The sequence below is a fragment of the Mirounga angustirostris genome, unplaced genomic scaffold (assembly GCF_029215605.1).
Source record: "Mirounga angustirostris isolate CCGP_5_RB_7025 unplaced genomic scaffold, mMirAng1.0.hap1 SCAF_4, whole genome shotgun sequence".
NCBI classification, from domain to species: Eukaryota; Metazoa; Chordata; class Mammalia; order Carnivora; family Phocidae; genus Mirounga; species Mirounga angustirostris.
Window position 1 is genome coordinate 147,188,607 of NW_026991712.1, and position 23,950 is coordinate 147,212,556.

Consider the following 23,950-nt stretch of genomic DNA (forward strand, 5'->3'; position numbering starts at 1 on the left):
TTCAGGGCAGATATCATTTCTTTTGTGAAGCCTTCTTAACCCCTTCTCACCTTGGTTTGGGTTAGGTGCCTTTCTCCATACACATGTATTACCCTGTTTTTAACCTCTGTCCTATATAGATTACACAGTTTAAGCACAGGTATATGTTGATGAATAAAATACACATGGTCCCTGATCTCCTAAAATGTATAATCTCAGTGAATACTTGTTTGGTGAATTAATCAATGAAAAATTTCACAGCTATTAGTGGGAAAATTGGATCATGAATATAGATCTTTTGATTCTACAAACTGATCTCTTACTCCATAATGCCTCTCTTTTGAAATATAGCAGAACCAAAGCCATCCCTAGAGTGCAGCAAATGGTATCCCATACTTGTGCTTTAGAGGGGCCCACTGCTGCTAAATAAGTGAAAAAGTCAGAATTTGGGGAACATGATCACCATTCATGTTAAAATCGGTAGTTTACTATATATATTCAGCGCATAGGTTTTCCCCTCACCCTGCCCTGCTATCAGATGTCTCACATTTTATGCATATATTCTTTTGGTTGGCTTTTTTTCCTTCCCCTTTTCCACTGATGTTCATTATAGCATGATGTATTTACATAAAAGCGTTAAAGATGAGAATGGTAGAATTTGTCCTTCCCCCTTCCACCTCTTGAGACCTTGCTAATCCTTATTTAATCAAATCTTAAGATTCAAAAGCCTGTTATTCTGATAGAGGTAATAGGTAGTTTATATGTGGGTATGGTGGCAAATTAAAGTAGCCTGGGATCTTAAGCTTTATCACAGTTCATTTGCATAGGAAACTAGGAGTTTAATGCTAGTTATTATGGTAGAATCACTTTTTATTCCCTGTCCCTAGATTTGGGGAATCTTAATTAAGTTTGTTCTCTTGAATATACATATATAAAAATAATAGATTTCTCATGATTTACCTTTTTTTTTTTTTTTAAAGCTCATGTCCCTGATGCCAAAAATGCATCTCCTCTTCCCTCTAACTCTGGTAAGGTCATTCTGGAGTGACATGATGGACTCTGCTCAGAGCTTCATAACCTCTTCATGGACTTTTTATCTTCAAGCTGATGATGGAAAAATAGTTATATTCCAGGTAATAACTGTGCTTCATAAATTCATCTAAATACTGACAATAGTAAGTGTACATGTCTTAAATGAGTGTCTTGGCATAGAGCCATATACATCATCAAATAGTAATTACTGATTTGGCCTACATTAAACATTGGGCATCAAGACACAGTGAGACTTCCCTCTGCCCATCGGAAGCCTATCTCAAGCCCATGGTCCTTCTAACAAGAACTCTGAGTCTTCTAAATTTTATAGTGGTTAAATTGATAAAATGAAACCTTTAGATATGAGAGATAAGAGTAATGAATATACTTTGAATGTAAATAATGGCATGAATATATATATCACATATGGATATTGAAGAAGAGGAATATACGTCATTTTTAGTTTTTTGTAGTGCTTTTCTTCATAACTCTTGTAGGAGTTTATTGAAGAAGCATATTGCCTCCTAGAGAAGTAACTTCTCCTACCTCATTACTGACCATGTGATGTGATGATAATAACTGCTTTTCTTAAAGGTTCTTATGTACTAGGCGTTCACATATGTTATCTCAAATCTTTAAACACCTTCATGAGGTTGTATTATCCCTATTTTATTGATAAGGAAACCAAGAGTCTAACTTTTTAAGGTCACCCTGCCGGTAAGTAACAGAATTAGGCTTCAGACTCAGGTTATTTTCATTCCCAGGCTTATATCCCACCCTACCATGCTATCTTCCTTTTAATTTGGTAGTTAAATTCCTCAAATGTACCACAAACTATCTTGTGGCACTTTCTCTCAGGTAATAATTAAAGTAAACCTTTTAATTATTATTGCTAATAGAATGGCTCACTGTAAGGCTAGTATGTGGCATTATCCTGAGTCTTAGGTCGTCTATACATAATTTGGTAATAAGTAAAACACAGAAGGAATTTTTTCTCTTTAAATACATGAGTAATTTCTGTGTACTAAAGCTAATTAGCTTAAAGCTTAAGTTGAATCTCAGAGTGGAGCCCTCATTCATTCCTGATTAGATGTGAGATGAGCTTTGTTTCTCTCTTTGTATTAACTTCTGTGTAACTAGACGGGAGAAACCCCTGCTCCAGAGGATCTGTCCTATATGGAGGATGTAGAGCATGGAGTATTTAGCTATAATGTATGAATTACTCATACTTAGGGAAAAATGGAATGTTTCAGATGAGAAAAATAGAGATAATAGATGTTTAGCCCAGAATTTTGGCAGTCCACTAAATTATTCTTGATCAACTAGAATTAGAATTCATTTTTGCAGGGTATGATATTTAATGCAGTATGTTGTAATTTGTCCCTGCTTTTTAATTTATTTTTAATGTTGTCAGAAAGTTAAACTGACTAAATACTTGACGATGCCAGAAATCTGTCTGTTTCTTTGCAAGGCAGTGGATCTGATGTTTAGGAAGTGCAATTAAAATACATTGTGGCTAATGTGTTTTATTTTTTATACCAAACTTCTGTTACTTTTTCTCAATTTGAGTGTTTATACAGATGATGTGTTATAGAACTTGTTACTGAGAAAAGCATAAGAAGTAGAAATGGCTTAATTGCTTTCATTATCATTTTAGTCTAAGCCAGAAATCCAGTATGCACCACAGTTGGAGCAGGAGCCTACAAATTGGAAAGAATCGTCGCTAAGCAAAATGTCCTGTAAGTTTTATTTCAAGTAGCTTGGGATAACAACACTAGCAAATCTGGTTGTGGTCTGGAATTGGTTGTATGATTGTTCTTACACTAACAGAAAGTGAACAAATAATTTCTAAACAGTGGTTCTCAAACTTTAGAGTGCATTAGGATCTGGAGAGCTTGTTAAAACAGATTTCTGATCCCTACTTCCAAAGTTTCCAATTTACTAGGTCTAGGATAGGACCTGAGAATTTGTATTTCTAACAAGTTCCCAGATTTTGTTGATACTGTTGGTTAGGGGATCACACTTTGAGAATCAGTATTCTAAAGACATGTAGCTTGCTTTGAAGGATATTTTGACTATGAACTAATGAAGTATTCTGATATTTCTGATATGCTAACTGAATAGTGAAACTATCCCAAAAGTGTGAGTTCTTGTTCTATTTTTATTTCCATGCTAGAAATAAATTTTAACTTATAGGAATGTATAATATCAACCTAAAGCTGAGCCTACCTTTTAAAATGTTCATACCTTATTTTAGATACTGATTTAATTAACTTTCTAATTATCTTGTAATTAGATAGAATTAAACAGAATGTAATTAAACAGAAAGTAGCAATGTCAACAAGAATTTGAAAATAAAATAGGAAATCCATAATGTGGTAGAATATTCATTTGGTGTTTAACATGCCAGAGGAACTTGCATTCCTTATCAGTGTATCAGATTACACTTACAAAAGCAACTGGGTATCTGTACAGTCTGTATATCTAGGAGTAGTTTTGAGACTAGCTTTTGGGATATAGGATATCATAAATTGTACCTTGTTATTTCAACAGATCTGCAAATGAGAAGTTCACAAACACATAGGAACTATCTTGAAGATGGAGAAAGTGATGGCTTTTTAAGATGTCTGTCTCTGTATGTATTCCTGTTTATTTATATGTATCAGTGATAAAATCTGGCTTGTATCAGACAGATGCATTCCTTTTTATTATTTTAAAATTATATCAGCTGCTAAAAAATTGTTTACCTTTTTCCTACCAACTTGTACTTTTGGATACTTTAGTTTGTTTAAAAGGTAATACACATACTACTATAATAAAACCCAAGCAGGTAGTTTTTTTCACAATACAGAAGCATTCTTGTTCTTGTTAAGATTCCCTGATTTATGTTAAGAAATGTGCTTCTCCAGACATTTAAATTAAGCTTTAAAGTATGTCTGAATGGTTTGGGGTTGGATTTTTGTTTTTATCTACATGACAGCACATGAGGCTAGGGAGAGTAGGTAAGGGGTATAGATTAAGGAGAGCTTTGTATTCTGTGCTAAGGAGTGTCAACTCTATGCCAAGGATCCTTAAAGATGGCAGGGGAAAGTAGGCAGGCAGGGGTAATGGGTACCTTATGCTCTCCTAGGAAGGCGTATCAAGCCTTCTGAGAGCGAGGGGGGTTTTATTAAAATATGTATGCTTCTCCTCCTCCAAAGAATTCTGATATGAGCTCTCCTCCTATAGCACCCCCCCCCCAAAAAAAAAGAAGAAAGAGAAAGACAGTGGCCCATAGCACTTACTGATAATTATCTACTGTGTCAGATACCAGACCAAGCATTTGAGTAGAAGTGGTAAACAAATGCTTGCCCTCACAGTGTGTATACTCTAGTGGGCTCTTCTGTCTCAAGTGTAACACTACAGTAGTCCAAACTGCCTGCTTCCTATAATTTCTTACAATAAAATAGTTTCTTGACAGGTTTTATCAGGTATCAGCAGGGTTATTTTGGCACCTAAAAATTAATTCCTTTTACCAAACAAAGGCTTTAAAGACTGGGTAAAGGGTGCCTGGGTGGCTCAGTTGGTTAAGCGACTGCCTTCGGCTCAGGTCATGATCCCGAAGTCCCGGGATCGAGTCCCACATCGGGCTCCCTGCTCAGCGGGGAGTCTGCTTCTCCCTCTAACCCTACCCCCTCTTGCGCTCTCTCTCTCACTCTCTCTCTCTCTCAAATAAATAAATAAAATCTTTAAAAAAAAAAAAAAAGACTGGGTAAGAAGAATGAGGATTTAACTTTAAATTTTCCCTTCCTTTCATTTCTAAACCTGCTTTTGACCTTGGCAGAATACAGGCATAATTCTTCTGTCTCTGATATTTAGGATTTTTGTTGCAGTTTGCCGGTCTTATGAAACCTAAGTAATCACTTAATCTTAAGTTACAGTTACAGTTTATTCTCAATACTGTACTGCCTGGCAGCTTACTGGTGACTTATATACCCTTTAGCATTTTGTCATTATATTTTATGTTCTTTTAAATCTAACATTTTAAAAGTAATTTTGTAAATGTTTAATTTAGGAAATAACTTTTTAACTAGAGCTTTAATGCCTAGAAGTTTCTGTGCACAAACATGAATTATAATACTATTCTACATTTTAATAAAAAATAACTTTTTTTCCAATGCTTTTTCCCTTCAGTGAGCTCATTTGACTCTTAGAACAGTACCCTGTGATAAGTAGGTGGGTCAGAGGTGAATTACCCACCCCTAAGATTATGTATCCACTACGTTAAAGTTCAAACCTAGCTTTTTTAATTCTGCAACTTCTACTCATCCTGTTCTGCCATAGGTGTCTGTTTCCTAGAGGGTCATGAGTTTTTCATGATGGCATGCAAGATCACCTAGCCAGTCAATGGAATCTGGTCTTTTGACTCTTAACTGCAGTGCTTTTTATTGTACTACGTAGCTGTTATGGAGGTACCCTTAGCTTCCAGAATGGAAACTGAGGTGAACTCATTTTTTCAATTGCCATTTCTTTTTGGGAGAGTCTGTTATGTGCCAGGAACTGTTTCAGGGACTTGGGACCTAAAGAAAGATGTTCAATCTCTGCCTCTATGGAGTTCTCAGGTCTAGCATGGTAGAGACAAATATGCAAACAATGAACAAGCAATGATGATTGCTATATATTATACATACCTCTCATATACATAGTACAAGGAGTATACCTTCAAAAGGGAGGATTGACAGAGGACATAGAAATAAATCTTAAATAATGAACAGAGATTTTTGCTAGTTGTAACAGATTTCTTTAATTTTTTTTTCAGCTATGCTGGCTTCCTACTAAATATATAAAGTATATTAATATGTATGGAGAGTCAGGAGAATCAGAGACCAAACTGGGTGGACAGGAACTAGATAGGAGCAGGAAAGTAATCAAATCTAAGTATTGGGAAGAGGTGTCTATGTGAAGGATAGAAGATCAGGTTGGAGAGCTTGGTAAATCCTGCAAGCAGTTATGAACTAGGGTGATGGACAAGGGGAACAAGAGATAATGGAGATAGTTGAGAATCTGTAGGATTGTTTTTTTGTGGAAGTGGAAGAAGCAGATGGACTCTAAAATGAGCCCCAGTTTTCTGGCTTAAGTTGTTACTGGAATCCAGATATCAAATATATCCTTCTCATTTCATGGAAGGAAATACCTTAGTACTCGGGTTAGGGCTGGAATATGTAAAGTGGGTGTTTTTTCATTAAAAATATTTTTTACTCTGTTATCTTTTTGAATTGGAATACTTAAAACATCATATAGGCATTCCCTGCTTTTAGATGCAGTGCATTTTCCAATGTCCACCTCTTTTGCTGGGAGACAGTGACTGTGCATACCTTTTCCTTAGCATGTTCAAGTGTTGGCAAACCATCAAGTGAATGGGTTATGGTGGTAAGTATAGACATTTTATCAGGCAGTATTGGATGAGCACAGATGTGAAAATCAGACTACCTTCAGGAGTTATCACAGTTTTTTAGAACTGGATTATTAAATATTTAAAAATAGCTTGACTTTTTCTTATTTTTTGAGTCTTAATCTATAGTTTGGCAAACAATAGGTCAATTATGGGAAAAACATCAGTTGCTAATCCTTGTAACTGGCCAAATTTATGATATTTTAAACGTAAGAAAAATATAACTATCTCTTTACTAAGATATGCTATAATGGGTACAAAATGCCTCATAATAGATGTGCTCTTGTAAATTGAAATATAAGTAAATTGTGGCAAATTAATTATATTAACTATTCGAGGGAAGCTAACTTCTAGAAGCCTGTTGTGCATCTTTTTATAAAATAAATGATCATTTCATAATGTACCTGTTCTATACCTTAAATCTTTGAGATCCTGGGTTTTCTTAAAGCAAGTATCACTATAGTGCCTTGCAAAATAATGTATGACATATGAATAGCAGCATACAATTTATAGAACACTTTGATTTGCATTATCTCATTTAGTAATTAAAAAAGACCTTTGACAGTAATTTGCTTTAATTTTATATATTTAGCAAAAAGTCAGTATATCTGATTTTTTAAATTATAGAAGTGATAGCCATATTCCAGAAACCTGAGAAATGGAGGACCCTAATAAAAAAGTTATTATAATATTTCCTTCTCTGGGTACATTTTTAAAATAGTTTTAAAGGTAGTACACATGAAGTTTTATTTGTATTATTAAACTAAGTGCATAAGGTTGATTGCTTTTCATTATTAAGAATCTGTCTTTTATATTATGAAATTTTAACCTGACTAACTTGTTTTTTAGTAACTCTGGGTGGATTTTAACCACGACCCTTGTCCTCTCGGTGATGGTATTGCTCTGGATCTGTTGTGCGACCGTCGCTACGGCTATGGAGCAGTATGTTCCCTCTGAGGTAGGTTTAATCCAAGCCCTTGGGCCGTTTGAACGCTGAGCCATGTGATTTACCATTTTAAATGCCCGTTTGTTAACTAGAAAAACAAGGCCTCTCTCCTAATGGAAGGAGAGAAGATGAGGTGGTTTTAATCCCACATGGAAATGGCAGGTTTGTAGCACGAGAATCACTGTCCCCAGTTTTCCATGACACTAACTACCGGAGTGCCGTATAAGTTGGCTGGTCTGAGTAAGGGGTCTCTCTCTCCTCCCTGGTTTTCTGAGCCTAAAAAGAACCTGTTGACACCAGTTTCTAAGATGATCTGTAAGAAGAAAGATTTGTAGAACTACTTAAAATTTTAAATTAATTGCCACAAATGTTAAGGAGTAATTGCTGCTTTAGAAGCAGCAAGGCTAGAGTATTTGATTTTTGAGTTAGTATGTGCTGGTATCTAACCCTGAGAGAGATGGAAAACTCTTGTGACTTCTTCTGACCCAAGAAACCGAACTGTGTAAAGGATTTTTGTTTTGGGAAAAGGCTATAATTTGGTGAGTCAGCTTAGCTTTCAAGAAAGGAAAGTTATTTATGTAACTAAATAGAGGATAATAATGTGTATGGACATCAAATCCAACTGAAATACACTTTAGTTTTCTTGTGCCTCCAAAGTGTAATAGAAAAATATTTAAAAGAAGAAAGGAAAGAAATTAAAATAGAATCTAATAATAACTAGCATGTGCCTAGCATGGTGCTTAAACAACAGTCTTATCTTAGAAGGCTATAAAGATAGCTTTTTAAATAGGTTTACATATGAGTAATGATTATGATAATATTATATTTCGTGTTTTTTATTAAGATGCTATGTGATATAAGCAGCTAGAAACTGGAACAGGATAATGTTGGTCACTAACATTTATAGAGTTCTTTAAAATTTACAAAATATTTTCATATATCTGCCATGTCCAGCAATACTCTAGAGCAGGTTTTGTTATTCACTTTATAGATCAGTAAATAGGCTTATAATGCCTAGGTAACTTTCCTGGGTTTGCACAGCTGTGAAAGTATTGAAACTGGAATTCAGCTCATGTCTTTTGACTTGCAACTCCTGTCTTTTTCCTATATACTATCTTTCCTATGGCTGATAAGGTGGCACAAATAATAAATATATAAAGTGTTAAGGAAAGCAGAGTCTGTGTGCTGAGATTATCAGGGAGGGCTTTTGGATAAGAGGATCTTGACCTAAATTTTGAAAAATGGGTAGTAAGGCTTGGATTAGCAGAGAGAGAGGAGAGTGTATAATTTTCCCAGTTACAGACAAGAAAAAGCTATCAGGTGGGGCGCCTGGGTGGCTCAGTCAGTTAAGTGTCCAACTCTTTGATTTCAACTCAGGTCATGATCTTGGGGTCATGAGATCGAGCCCCACTTCAGGCTCCATGCTGGCTGTGGAGCCTGCTTAAGATTCTCTCTCTCCCTCTGCTCTTCCCCACCCCCCTCCATGCTTGTGCTCTCTCTCTTTCTCTCACTCTCTCTCTCAAAAAAAAAAAAAAAAATAAGCTATCAAGGAAGGACTATAAGGAATTGACTTGGTAAGAAGAACTTAAATTAGGAAATCAAATGGATAAATTTAGACAGGATTGGGAAGAACTTGGAATTGTGGAAGTATTAAAGAATAGGTAGATTTCTATAGAACTCATCTGTTTATGATATGAATATACAGATAACATCCTGTTTCTGCATTACCTATTTGTGTTATTGTTTAGTTTTGATGTCCATATTGTAATCATTTTGATGTTCCTGATAAAACTGAAATTACTTACCTTATAGGAATGCCTTTGCCTGTTACTTCTTTTGAGCTGCCCTATGCTCTCTACATCCTCATACTAATAAATCCTATTGACCCCCACCCACCCTGTGGTACTTTGTTCCTTCCTTTTTGTTCATCAGTACAGTTCCTTTTCCTTACTCCCCGGGTGCCCTTTGTCAAAGAAAAATTCCATAGAGATTGGTCCAGTTATTGTCAGGAAAGACTGGATGGCTGACTTAGGTGGAATTTACCTTGATCAATCCACCACAGCCTGGATCCTGGTCCCCAGGCCTACTGACTGATGTCGAGCACTTTCTCCCAGGCACTGTTCTCAATGTTTTATCTGAATTAGCACATTCAGTCCTTTCAGTAACTTGTGAGATGGCTGCTATTATTATCCCCATTTTCCAGATATGAAGACTGCAAAAGAAGAGTGTATAATTGCCCCAGTATCACTTACTAGTAGTGGCAGAATCAGAATTTTAACCCAGGTAATCTGACTCAAAAGCCAGTACCCTGAAGTTTCTTTAATTAGCCTGAAATCATAAATAGGAGAGTTGATGTTGTGTTTCATTCAGGAGCTGATCTCCTGTGTGCCCTCTTTGACACTAGGAAGATAGATAACCACCTGGACCACATGGTTCATGTTTTTGAGCCAGGATCCTCAAATTCTCTCTTATGCAAACAGTTCTCAGATGGGCATCTCATGGGTTTTCCTCTCTTATCTCCTTACTTGATTTAATGGCAATGACCTCTTCTCATTGTGGCTTTGGTTACATCTTACAGACCTGGGGGTCTTTCCCTCCCTTTCAGATGACTCTTGAGCTTCTCTTCCTTTCAGATCTTTGTCAGTGCTCTAAATTTTGTTTTGATAGTATAGCTTTAATTCTGTGAGAAATTCTCTCCTGTTTTCCAAGTTCTTTGGGAAACACCTCACTATTCCCACATACGCCCCTTGGCCCCTGTGATCATAAAGCTTAAGGCATCAGCACTACACACAGAGTCCTGTTGGCAGCTGTTATATTCCCCCTAGATATCTGCCATATGGATGTTTCTTCCTTGCCCCTCTCTAGAACTCTACTACGTATCCTTAACAATCAAAATTATGGCTACACCCTCAAAAGGCCTGTACTTTTCTAAGGAGATATATTTTTCTGGAAAAATGTATGGAAAACAGCCCTTTAGATTCACTGCTTTTAGGCTTTATTTCCTATGTGAAACCCCCTTTGGCTAGGTAATAATGTTTCAACTATTGCTTTTTCATTATAAAAATTCTTTATTTTTACTGTAGAAATTTGTAAAGTATATACAAAGAAGCAGAAAGAAAAATCACTTATCATCCAAAACTACTGTAGTGTTTCCATTTTATTTTATTTTTTTAAAGATTTTATTTATTTGAGAGAGAGAGAATGAATGGGAGGGAGAGGGAGAGAGAATCTGAGGTAGACTCCACACTGAGTGTAGAGCCCGACACAGGGCTCCATCCCACAATCGACAGATCATGACCTGAGCCAAAACCAAGAGTCGGATGCTTAACCAGCTGAGCCACCCAGGCACCCCTGTAGTGTTTCCATTGTAGTGGATTTCTTTTCAGCATAAATAATTTTTAATACATACTAATATTTTGGTTCTTGTTTTAAAACATATTACAGTATAAATACTCTGTCCCTGGTGTTTTTTCCTCTGTTTACTGTAAAAATAGCTGAAAATTTAGCATACCAAAGTTACGCAGTTTTATTGGCCAAAAGCCAACTCTTTTTCACTTTCATAAAACCTTCTCATTGATTTTATTATTGAAACATAAATTATTTTTGACCCCTTTCCATAGTAACATAAGACTTCATTTTAAGTTCTACAAGTATAATTCATGTGTGAGCAATATTATTTATATTTTGTTATATTATTTACATATATGATCCTGTGTGTTTGTAGGAAATCATAAGCCTGCTGAGAGAATGTGTGTCTCTTCAGTACTGACCTGGTATTTGGGAGCTCAAACATGAAATAGAACAAGCTTCCTTTTTAGTCACTATAAAGTTTAAAATGGTGGCAATAAAGATCAGGAGTGTGATCTTAGAAACTTAGGAGCAGCTTTGTTTTTCTTGTATAGGAAAGCTCTGTAATAATTTATCTTTAGCCTGCTTTGCACATAGTAGGTACTCATCATATATCATTTGATTATAATGACCAGAAAAAGTTGGCAAAGAATTTCATTTCTTTGGTTGATCTTAAAGCAGTGTCATTTTTGAGTGACTTGACTTATAAAGATTTCTTCTCATTTCTCTACTTTTTTTTCTTTTTCACATTTTTTATGTCATTTTTGAAACTTTATGGGATGACACTTTCTCTTGTTGAGCTATCTGTTTAAGATAAAGAATTGTCATTCATAGTGGTCCTAGTTGGGCACGTCAATCTTGACATGTGAGAACAGGATGCAGCAGTATTGGATATTTCTTCCTAGAGATCAGGCAGAAATTTGCTATTGCAACAGGTGGTGATATAGATGCTTCCTCGGTGTTATCTCATCATCTGTGTGCTTCCTTTTTAATTATTTGTCAAGATCGTGATCCTCTGATTTCATGTGGTCAGTTAAAAAGGGTTTTAGCTTTCTTGAGCTGCTCCCATGCAGTCCCTGCCCACCCTGGTCTATAGTGCTTGCAGCTTTTCTCCTTTATGATGCCTGAGGAAGTGCACCATGGAGAGGAGGAGGTGGAGACTTGCCTTCCAGACAGAAATTGCCCAGTTCATGTTTCTTGTCATCAATACCTTCTGTTCCAAGGAGGAAATTTTCCTTTGGGAATTGATCAGTAGTGCATGGACAAGTTTCTCTATCAGAGCCTGACAGACCCTTCTAAGTTGGACAGTGTTAAAAAACTTAAACCCCTAGGAATACACCCTGACTCCGGTGGACACAGGCCTTTACATAACCAAAGCTGACCTCATAAATAATTTGGGAGCCATTGCCAAGTTGGGTACTAAAGCATTTATGGAGCCTCTTTAGGCTGATGCAGACCTCTCTGTGATTGGACAGTTTGGTGTTGGCTGTTATTCTGCCTCCATGGTGGCAGAGAAAGTGACTGTGATCACAAAGGATAGTGATGATGAGCAGTGTGCCTGGGAGTCTTCTGCTGGAGCTCCCTCACTATATATGTGGACCATGATGAGCCCATTGGCCGGGCTACCAAAGTGGTCCTCCACCTTAAAGAAGACCAGAGTACTTGGGAGAGGCTGGTCAAAGAAGTGGTGAAGAAGCACTCACAGTTATCCCATCACCCTTTATTTGGAGAAGGAACAAGAGAAAGAAATCATTGATAGTGAGGCAGAGGAATAGAAAGGTGAGAAAGGAGATAAAGATAATGAGAAACCCAAGACTGAAGATGTGGGCTCAGGTGAGGAGGATGATAGCAGGAAGGACAACAAAAAGAGAACAAAGAAGATTAAGGAGAAATGTATTTATCAGGAAGAACTGAACAAGACAGGCTCATTTGGACCAGAAACTCTGGTGACATCACCCAGGGGGAATATGGAGGGTTCTACAAGAGTCCTACCAATGACTGGGAAGACCACTTGGTAGTCAAGCACTTATCTCTAGAAGGTGAGTTAGAGTTTAGAGCATTGCTGTTCATTCCCTGTTGGGCTCCTTTTGATTTCTGAGAACAAGAATAAAAAGAACAATATCAGACTCAGTCTGCTGTCTGTTCATCATGGACAGCTATGATGAATTGATAAGAGAGTATCTCAACTTCATCCATGGTTGTGGTTGACTCTGAGTACCCGCCCCTGAACATTGCCCATGAAACACTACAACAGAGCAAAATCTCCAAGGTCATTTGCAAAAATACTGTGAACATGTGCCTTGAGCTCTTTGAGCTGGCAGAAGACAAGGAGAACTATATAAGAAATTGTATGAGCCAGTCTCTAAAAATTTAAAAGCTTAGAATCCATGGACTAATTGGCTACTCCTTTCTGAGCTGCTGTGTTACCACACCTCCTAGTCTAGAAAGGAGAGGACTTCTCTTTCAGAATATGTCTCTCACATGAAGCAGACCCAGAAGTCCACCTGTTACATCACTGGTGAGAGCAAAGAGCAGGTTGTCAACTCTGCTCTTGTGGAGCAAATGCAGAAGCAGGGCTTTGAGGTAGTTTAGATAACCGAGCCTATTGACGTATACTGCGTGCAGCAGCTCAAGGAGTTTGATGTGAAGAGCCTGGTCTCCTGTTACCAAGGAGGGCGTGGAGCTGCCTGAGAATGAAGAGGAGAAGAAGAAAGTGGAGGAGAACAAGGCCGTTTGAAAACCTCTGCAAATTCATGAAAGAAATCTTAGATAAGAAGGGGACAATTTCTGGGGCACCTGGGTGGCTCAGTCAGTTAAGCGTACAACTCTTGATTTCGGCTCAGGTCATGGTCTCAGGGTCCTGAGATCGAGCCCTGCATAAAGTTCCACGCTCAGCAGGGAGTCTACTTGAGGATTCTCTCTCTTAAATAAATAAATCTAAAAAAAAAAAAAAAAAAAAGGTGACAGTTTCCAATAGGCTTAGGTCTTCACCCTGCTGCATTGTGACTAGCACCTACACTTGGACAGCTAACATGGAGCACATCAGAAAAGCCCAGGCACTTTGGGATAACTCTGCAACGGGCTGTAGGATGACCAGAAAGCACCTGGAGCTCAACCCTGACCACCCCATTGTGGAGACACTGCAGCAGAAGGCAGAGGCCGACAAGAATGACAAGGTCATCAAGGACTTGGTGGTGCTCGTGTTTGAAACGACACTTCTCTCTTCCGGCTTCTCACTTGAGGATCCCCAGACCCACTCCAGCAGTTATCCACTTCATGGTCAAGTAAGGGCTGGGCATTGATACAGATGAAGTGACAGCACAGAAACCCAGCGCTGCTCTTCCTGATGAGATCCTCCCCCTTGAGGCTGATGAGGGATGCCTTTCTCGTGGAACAAGTAGATTAGGAGTTTCTACCTGCAGACCTTGTGCCCTCTGTATAGTGTCCCCATGGCTTCCCCAGTGGCCTTGAGTGGCCCTGGCCCACCTGGTTCCCTCTGCTGATTCCAAGTGGGTTTTTCCCCTCCTGTCTTTCTGTCTAAGGCAGGATACAAGGGCCTTGAGCGCTATCTTTTCCCACATATGACATTGGGTTTGGATGTGTGTTGTGGGATTTTTGTTTATTTTGTTAGGAAATCAAAGATGTGAAATAAAGAAAATGCAGTTTTATACAAAAAAGAAGAAGAAGAAGGGTTTTGGAAGATTCCTAATAACATTGACGTTAGTAAATCACATACATTTATGAATAACTTACTATGTGCCAGGCTATGTTCAAGGGACTAGAGATACAATTGAGAATATTATGATCAAGATGGAATGAAATGAAATGATGAAGGCTTCCAAGATTCAGGAAGTAGGGTGAATATGTCTTAAATTGTAATAAGCATTATTTTCTTTGTCTTTAAAAAAAAAAGACCAAGAACCTTACTGTTCAGAAGTGTTAAGTCTGCTAAAAGAGTCAGAAAATCAGAAAACAATGTAAGTGCCACAGTTTTTAAATCCAAATTCTGTTAAGAAGCTGAGTTTTGGAGATTTAAGCAGCTTTCCCGAGCTCGTGTAACTGGCTAATGGCAGAGCCAGGCCCAAAGCCCACTGCATACTTACTAATTTACTTGTTAACTTTTAGAAGTAATATGTGTGACCTCAATTGTCTTCTTTTTCTTCACTTCTCAGATAAATCAGTTAATAGTTTAAGCAATTTTTCTAAGTAATTACCACATTTTAATTTTATCTTCTATATAATTTTTATCTTCTGTTGGAATTTTATCTCGTTTCTTGTTTTATCAACTTTAGACATTATCTGAGGTCTTCTTACTGAAAAATGAGGAACTTGGTTTGCTCATACTATCTCCCACATCACCTTCATCTCTTCACATTCTGGTTTTTGTAATGTAAATTTTATAGACTTTTAGTGATTTCTCTGTAAATTTCAGCTGACTCCTCATTACTTCCTTTCCTTCCCTCTTTCTTCCCATACTCTCAATTTTCATTAATTATGACCCTTGACAATAAAATGCAAATGTTAATTCTTCGGTATATATACTTCAATGCTTTGCTACTGGTTGACTTGGAAAATTAAAATCCAGTAGACAGCATTTACAATATTATGACTATGTAAGTATTCAAAATAGAACCAAATACAGTGGTGAATAGAGTCACATAAAAGCAAATAGAAAACTGAATTACTTAAAACTTTCCCAAGGGAGTCTTCCAACTATCTCTGCTTAATGGAATCTTTTTTTGTTTTGTCCTAGTTTTCTTCCCATTTTCTAAGTCCTCTCAACTGCTGCTGTTTCTTGTATTCTACGTGTTTTGCTTTCTTGAATTACTTTTGCTGGAGTACTTTCTTAAGTAATTTTTTTCATAAAGGACGCTTGGGTGGTAAACTTATCAAGTTAATACTGTTGAAAATCTCTGTTGTACTCTTGTATTTAATTGGTAATTTGAGAATGCAGAATAGACACAAAATCAATATACATACTACAGATTATCCATATGCTCTCATTCATTTCTCCGCACACATTTTACACTTTCTTCCTGTTCTAGATAGCTTCTTCCATGTCGATGTTTGAAATCATTGCAACAGTTCCTGGTTGCTGTTTCAAGGTCTTTAAATGCTGTTTGGTAAAGTTGTGAAAGTTTTTCTTTCCCAGTGTCCCAGAGCAAATTATCACACGTTAATTCTGAGTTTTAAGGAGGCCACATTATGTCAGCTTTATGCCCAATCCATCAACCACTGAATTTGTCTGGAAGATACTCTTACTGGAAAAGCGTAAGGTACTGGGCTCCCTCGTTGTTGCAGGATAGTTGTTGCCTTGAAACTGTAGGCATCAGGCCACATCTGAAACATGTTCAAGTCAGCACCCATCATGACAGTCACTTTTAGAACATTTTCATTACACCAAAAAGAAACCTCGGACTCATTAGTAGTCACTCCCACTGCCTCCCAAGGACCGCCACCACCACCCTGAGCCATAAACACCCAAAATGTGGTCTCTCATGACTGATGTCTTTCACTTTGCATAATGTGTTCAAGGTTCATCCATGCTGTAGCATGTAGCAGTGTTGGTAGATGCTTAATCTCTTGAAAGTCCTCGTTATTCAGCATCTTTTAAAAAATACTTTTCCAATATCAAGTACTTCTAGGTGGTTTTTGCTTTATAATCTAGTCAGTTTCCCTGTTAATAATGTCAGCACTTCAGTTGTTAACTGATAGATTCAGAGATTTGTTGCTGTATGAGTTAACGACATCTACCCATTCTGTAGTAAAAACTTCTCACTTTGCTTTTCTGCATCTAGGAGATAGACCTAATCCAAATAGACCTACTTTCAAAAGATGTTAGACATAACTATTACAGTCCAGGGAGTTTTATGCTGTTTACATTGATTCTTTTTTTGTAGTATTTTCTTGGATATGATAGAAACAATTTGAGGAGCTTTTATATATTTCTGAAGAGATTTGTATCTGTGTTAAAGTGTTTCATGTATATTCTTTGTTCTACTCATAGCCTTTTGAAATATCTTTTTCCAATGTGTTAAGTCAAAACTTACCCCAAATCATTTGATCACTTGTTCAGAGAGCTAAGATCTTAAAGGAATTGATCGCCTAACACATCGAACATCCAGAATCAGTGCTCTTGGTTTGACCACACTAACTCCATTTAAACCTGAGCAATTTTTCTTGATACTTAGTTGTTATCTTTCTAAGTATTTTAAGTTGGGACATGTGGAAAAGTTTTCTTTGGCCATTTATTGGAAGCTGAATCACATATCAGTAACACTGAGTAAAAGCATTCTTCATTCTTGAAATGTCTATAGTTTTTTGTTTTGTTTTACCAAATACCTGTAGATTAAATTGTTATTTGAAGACGTACTCAGAGAGGTTCTTAACTATTCAAATTGTTAATGTGCATTGATTTTCTTTTGCAGAAGCTGAGTATCTATGGTGACTTGGAATTTGTGAATGAACAAAAGCTAAACAGATACCCATCTTCTTCTCTTGTGGTTGTTAGATCTAAAGCTGAAGACCATGAAGAAGCAGGGCCTCTACCTACAAAAATGAATCTTGCTCATTCAGAAATTTAAGCTTTTTTTCTTTTTTAAAGGAAGGGTAATAGACATCTAAATTTTCATTCCTCATAGAGCTTCTAAAGATGGTTTCATTGGATAGGACTTAAAAATCACTATAAAATGCAAATAAAGTTACCCAAATCTGTGAAGACTGTATTTGCTGTAACTTTATCTGTAACTTCTTTTCTAGTAATTTAAGAGATGGATGTTTGGGATTGCATTTTTATTTTACTAATACCTGTAGCTATTTTATTATTTACATTGTTTTTGTTTGTTTTCTTTCTTAGCCACATTCTGTGAGCTGATCATTGCTCTTCCCCACCTCCTGCCACAATACTGTCTGTCTGTCACCTTAGTTAATAAACTGAATACTCCATAGGATTCGATGCTTTTGCTCAGAAAGGCCCACAACCTGTATTTTGAGATTTAGCAGGAAATGCCCTTTAATGACACTACACTTTCAGTTGTATTGACTGAAATCATTAAAATTTTATTTGAATAATTATGTGCCGAAATTTGAGTTAATATAGTCCTGATTTTCCAGATCGTTCCTTTCACTCCTACCCAACCGGAAAAGAATTATGAAATGTTCTGTCTATTGCTATGTAATAGGATGACCAGAGAACAAACTGAAGCAAAGATGACCCTCTAAGAAGTACGTTTTATGTTATTTTGTATAGGCTCTAGAATTTTTGTTGGATGAGTCTTTCCAAAGAGCTATTTTTCTCTGTTAGAAAGCATACCATGTGTAAGTTAAAGATATTTTCAGAGAAAACGTTTCATGTTGACAATAAGAATCAGACTCTTGTGATGCAGAATTAAGTATAGATTTCACACTTGGCAAAGACTTGTTATTATCATTCCTTTAACCTACAGTAATGCAGATTTAAGAGTAAGGGTGACATTAGGTGACACAGTGCACCACAGTCTCAACATGATCCAGTGTCGTCACAGCATGAAGCGTTACAGAACTTTGCAGAGCAGTGCTCTCCTGACTCGCGGGGCATTGCTGGTGCGGGTGGTAGGGCGTCTTGAGCGCAGTGAGTCACACCTTCACCTGACATGGGCTGTCTGCTTGCTTAGGGTCAGGAGGAAACACAGTTAACTACACAAGTCACACTTGGGTCACAAAATGATAGGTTTGGGTTTTTTAAAGTTTGTCTAGATTTGGGAGAGGGGTTTGAAAGTATGCGCACACATCCAGATGGGGAAGAGGGAAGGAATTACTGGGCAGTCATCTAGCGGTCATTGTCTCTTTCTTATTTCTTGTGAGAAAACAGTTGAAAAACATGAGGCAAAGATTGGAGTCACCTAAAAAAAAAAAAGTCTTATTTCCCCGCCCCATGATACATACTTATATCCCTTAATGAGGCACAGACTTAATAGTAATGCACCCAGTGAAGCAAGCTGAGGGGGAGATCTGCCAAGTGCTGCACGTGTGTGGGAGCCTGAGAGCCCCGAGGCCTGAGGAGAGGCCTCCCATCTAAAACAGCACAAAGTGAAGCCTGCATAAGGAGCGACTGGACAATTGTCCTAGATTCTGCTCCCTTCCCCTGGTCTTGTTTCTCTTTGCTTCTTGAATGAGGTACCCCTGAGACACTCTCATTCCTCTTGAAAGTCCTGATTCAAGTTTACACAGACTTTCCCCTCTTGTTTATGAGACAACCCCATATATGTGGCAATACCCAGTCATTCCTGTTATTTAGTAGGCACTCATTATTTAGTAGGCACTCAAATATTCGTGTTCTGCCTTTTTCAGTTTAGCATGATTAAACCAGACTGACATTTTCGGGAAGAGTTTTACTTGAAACAAAAAACTCACCACCACCCTAAAATTCCATCACAAGCAACAAAACCAGTCCTTTCTTTTAAAGTTTAGCCCTTCTTGGATGGGTCCCTCTTCACTTGTTTCCATGAGACAGGCAGCACCTGGCTTTCCTACCACACAGCATCTTCTTGAGAATCTTATCTTGGTCCTAGGCAAATTGTCAAGACCCTTGAGTCTCTGGTTCAAACCTCCCAGGCTCCCAAGAAGGTCCTTGGATCAGGTCCCTGGTCTAAGAGACAGACTAATTCAGACAGTTGCAGAGATGGCAGTAACCACCATAGTGAATGATCTAGGCCCAAGGTTCCCAATCTTCTCACAAAACTATATAGACCCTTTTATTTATGATACATTTTTCCAGTAAGTCAGAAATTACCAGGTTATCTGGCCTATCGATATTGTCTCAGAGAGATGGCATGCATTAACAGCCAACCTGAGCTGCTGATCATCGTATGAAATCTACTATTTTTACTCTGATAGTGCAGCCAAAAGCAAACAACTTTATCCTTTGTTATTGGTCTGGCTTTATCTTAGATACATGTGCCATTTCCACTGTGATTTTTGAAATATGTAAAATAGCTGTTAGGATTTTTATGGGCTCTTAAGTATCTTAGGACACATATTGGGAATTACTGATCTAGAATTATTGATCTATTTCTAGACCTTTTCTGATAAAATTAATCAGCCCCCCCACCACCACCACCACTTTTGGAGCAAACTATAAAACAAGTCTCATCTGAATCCCCATACCACCACACCATGGTGGGGATTTTGCGCAGGTATCCTGATCCAGATTCACAGTTTTAACTATCCAATAACCACTTGAGAGCCTGAGTGCCCTGCCTTGTGCTGGGTGATAGGACTTCAGCAACAAACAAAAATGGTTGCTCAACGTCTGGGGACTATTAATGTGATAAGGTCTATGACCAGATAAGCATAGAGTAGTATGGGAGGACGTAGGAGGACCTATGGGAGGAAGTAGTATCGCAGCTTAAACCTGGAGGAGGAGGAGGGAAAGTCAAAAAAGTACTCCAGGCAGTGGGAGCCGTGCACTGAAAGACCTAGAAGCTCAAGGGTGGGGACAGCAAATTGGTTAGCAGGTTGTGTGTGATAGAGCATGCAAAAGCATAGCAATAGATGCGGCTGGGAAGGCAAGATAATAAAGGACCTTATAAAACCTGGACTTGATCCTGAGCACAATAGAAGCCATAGGAAGGTTTTAAGCAAGAGAGTTACAGTGTTTTAGACCCATTCACTTGCCAACAATGTGGAGGTAGACCAGAAGGGCAAGTTCAGAAGCTGAAGGTACCAGTTCTGTAGTAACCTCTAAGATCTATTAAATTGCATACTTATCCAGCCACACTGAAATGGGAAATTCCATTTCATTCCCAGAGTTCTTTTTTTTTTTTTAATGCCCAATACTATTTCATTTTACTTCACATGTATTTTTGAGCCCTTATCTCTAAGTCTCTCTATCCCTCCACATTATTGTTTGGATGGTAAATCCTAGGACTGGTCTCAGGGTCCTGATCACAATCTAAGTGTTGGCAAGCAGACTAGGAAGGCTGTTCTGTGGAGGCCAAGCTTCTTACCAGACTTATATTGGGCTAAATTTTTAAACCACAATGCTAGGTCCACTTATCACTATGCTCAAATTCTAGGTTTGCCAACCCAGCCTCTATGAACCCAGTGTGCTCCTGAGCCCCTCCCACCAGGTGTCCAGTTGCTAGGATTGTCATGTTTACATTTGAGTATCATCAACATCTGAGCTACCTTTTTAATCTTTCTTTCCTTGACTACTTGTTTTAAACTAGAGTCCGGGGGTAGAAGTGTGTACAGTAATAGAGATAAAAGAATGAAATAGTGGAAAATGTGGACTTCTGTGAGAAGCTAGCTTGTACAATCTGGATTTTCCGACTCCTTGCAATAATTAGATTGGGAAGCATAGTTTTCTCAAATTTGTGATTGTCGAAGCTCCATATACTTCACAATTAAGTGTTCTCTTCCTGTGATGTTGATGACTTAACTTGTTGAGAGCAAGTGTTCATAACCTTTTTCACACCATGGACCTTTTTGGCGATCTGATAAAGCCTGTGGACTCCTCAGAATCATGTTTTTAGATGCATAACACTGAATATAAAGGACTGCAAAGGAAACTCATTATGTTAAAATATAGTTATTAAGGCATTTTTAAGATTTTGTGGTTGTGTATATATGTACTTCTTTATTAACACATAAATTGAGGTCTAGTGGTAGTTCTAGAATCTCTAATTCCAAAGTAATTTCAGGTTATTATTTCGAAATAACCTGCAACAATTGTAATATGATATCTGAATCTCTGTGGTTTCTATTGGTGACAAAGTCGCAGGTACTGTTCATAGACTGTCAGTTGTGGCCTACATTCATAGTTGAAGGAAATGCTATATTTCAGTTAGAAGTTAGTGAAAATAAAGATTTATTTCTTTCCCATTCAAGTGCACTAAACCCTTGGTTTAGAAGTTGTCTAACTTTTGCCATTTTTTTTTTAAGTTTTTATTTAAATTCCAGTTAGTTCACAAACAGTTTTACTTTGTCATTTTAGGAGCAAAATATTTTTGTTTGCTTGTTCAATTCTAAATTATTTGGGCCTTTTTTTCTTTCTTCTTTTTTTTACTGTTTCCTGTGTGCTTTTTATACTTGAATTGTTCTGCAACATTGGGACAGCAATAATTGAAGGCTTGGGTGGAAAGAAATCAGTGACTGATTAGACAACAAAAGCTCGATAATGTTACCTCAAGATATACTGTCATGCGGTCATTGCTGGAACCCTGCATCTGTCGTTCATAATGCATAAGTGTGTAAACTTCGATAAAATCTGGATCATCTGCATTAAACAATATTGTAATGCTATCTTGTAACAGTGTCTGCTTAGATCTGTCATGATGGTGTTTGTCTGTGCCCTCCGCCAAGCCCTTTAGAGCAGTCTCACCATCCCCTTAAATGGGTGCTTACCACATTCCTTTAGGAAAGCAGGCTGGGCCCCGCCAGTTCCATTCTAGAGTTGAGTAGACAGTCTGAGGGAGGAGAGACACCAGTCAGGGCTCCCCAAGTTATGGGAGGCTTAGGGGAGGAGTGATAAATGCTGAGGCAGGGACAGGCCTCACCTCTAGGCATGTCTGGAAGGAGGTCCCTGGGTCCATCTAATGGTGGTGCCGGTTAGCATTCTCTAACCCAGAGTTGGGCCCTGGACTAAGAAGCAGTCCTAGCAGCTGTCTGTAACTGTAAACAAACCAAGGCCTCCAGAAACAATATTGCGCCCCCAAAGGGAGCAGAACATTTTCACATACGTGCACTGACTTCATTCTAACCATAGCGCTCTGAGGTAAGTGTTCTTGTCTTCATTCTCCAGATGAGGACATGGATTTCAAGAGGCTGTGACTTGCCACCTTAAATTAGTATTAATTTGGCAGAGTTGGGATGAAGACCCAGGTCTGTCTAACAAGCTGAGGTTGGCTGATCTCATGTCCAGAGGGTTTTCCCCCAGCCACAGCCAGGCCAAGACAGAGCCCCAGATGGTAAGGTATATAGGGAAAGGTCAAACCGGGGAAGAAGGGACAGTCAAAGAAGGCTTCATGAAGTGAGATTTTTACTTGGTTCTGGGTTCTGGGCACAAAAGATGGATTTAGAAAGGCAGAGGGAGCCAGCAGAAGCCACTCTAAGCAAGTGACAAGCTACAGTCCAGCAAAAAGAAATCCACAAATCAATTAGAGACAAATCACCCATAGAAAAATGAATGACGGGCGCCTGGGTGGCTCAGTTGGTTAAGCGACTGCCTTCGGCTCAGGTCATGATCCTGGAGTCCCTGGATCGAGTCCCGCATCGGGCTCCCTGCTCGGCAGGGAGCCTGCTTCTCCCTCTGACCCTCCCCCCTCTCATGTGCTCTCTGTCGCTCTCATTCTCTCTGTCTCAAATAAATAAATAAAATCTTAAAAAAAAGAGAGAGAGAAAAATGAATGACAGATATGAAAAAGCAATACGCCAGGGAGGAAATCCATATGACCAATATATAAAAAAGGGCAGCACAATACATGGGGTCGGGCAAGGCTCTCCATCTGAGGATCTTGTTAAGAAGCAGGTTCTGGTTTGGTGGGGCTGGAGTGAGACCCCAGTTCTAACCAGCTCTCAGATGATGCAGATGCTGCTGGTCTGAGGAACACACTTTAGAAAAGTAAGGGTGTAGGTACAGGTAGAGTGTGAACTTTTCAGCCAGCCAGATCTGTATCCCGGCTCTGCCTCTTTTCAACTGTGAACCTTGGGCAAGTAATTTAATGTCTCTGTGCCTCAGTGTTCTCATCTGTAAAATGGAGATCATAGTCCCCATATCCTGTGGCTGGGAGGACTAAATGAGTTCACATACATAAAGCATTTGGTACAGCGTGTGGTAAAAGTAAGTGTTCAATACTTGTCAGTAATTAGTTGTAGCAATAGTAATTACTAGAGATGAGCAAATGAAACCACCCACACCCAAAGACACCATTTTGCACCTACCAGACAGACGCAGGTGCCAGAGAATCTGAGCGTTTTGAGGCTAGGGAGAAAGATGGAAATCTCACACGCTGCTAATGGGAGTGCAGATTGGTATGGCCCCCTGGAAGAACGGCATGGCAAATTCTGCTAAAGTCCAGGTGCCCCTACCGTGTGATTCTATGTGTGTGTGTCTGTGTGTCTTGAGAGAGCAACAGCTCCTGGAAGCGTCCACGGCATATTCAGGAAACTGGTTGACTCTGGGGAGAGAAGGAAGGGAACACAACTGGGAAGAAAAGACGCCTTTGATTTTGCTA

General features: G+C 38.4%; 1 protein-coding gene and 1 pseudogene across 3 annotated transcripts in view; both read left to right on the plus strand.

Annotated features, from left to right (window-relative positions):
• Positions 1-22,019, plus strand: part of TMEM59 (transmembrane protein 59) — a 30,811-nt gene extending 8,792 nt beyond the window's left edge. For both annotated transcript variants that reach the window (XM_045897632.3, XM_045897633.3), the window contains 5 exons: positions 960-1,112; positions 2,669-2,750; positions 3,565-3,646; positions 7,292-7,400; positions 17,165-22,019. In XM_045897632.3, the coding sequence (XP_045753588.1) occupies positions 960-1,112; positions 2,669-2,750; positions 3,565-3,646; positions 7,292-7,400; positions 17,165-17,320 (582 nt within the window). In that variant the 3' untranslated portion in view covers positions 17,321-22,019. The remainder of the gene's footprint in view (positions 1-959; positions 1,113-2,668; positions 2,751-3,564; positions 3,647-7,291; positions 7,401-17,164) is intronic.
• LOC123859580 (heat shock protein HSP 90-beta-like) lies at positions 12,117-17,208 on the plus strand (annotated as a pseudogene). Its single transcript, XR_008507836.2, has one exon. The product of XR_008507836.2 is annotated as a heat shock protein HSP 90-beta-like (transcript).
• Positions 22,020-23,950: the final 1,931 nt, after the last annotated feature.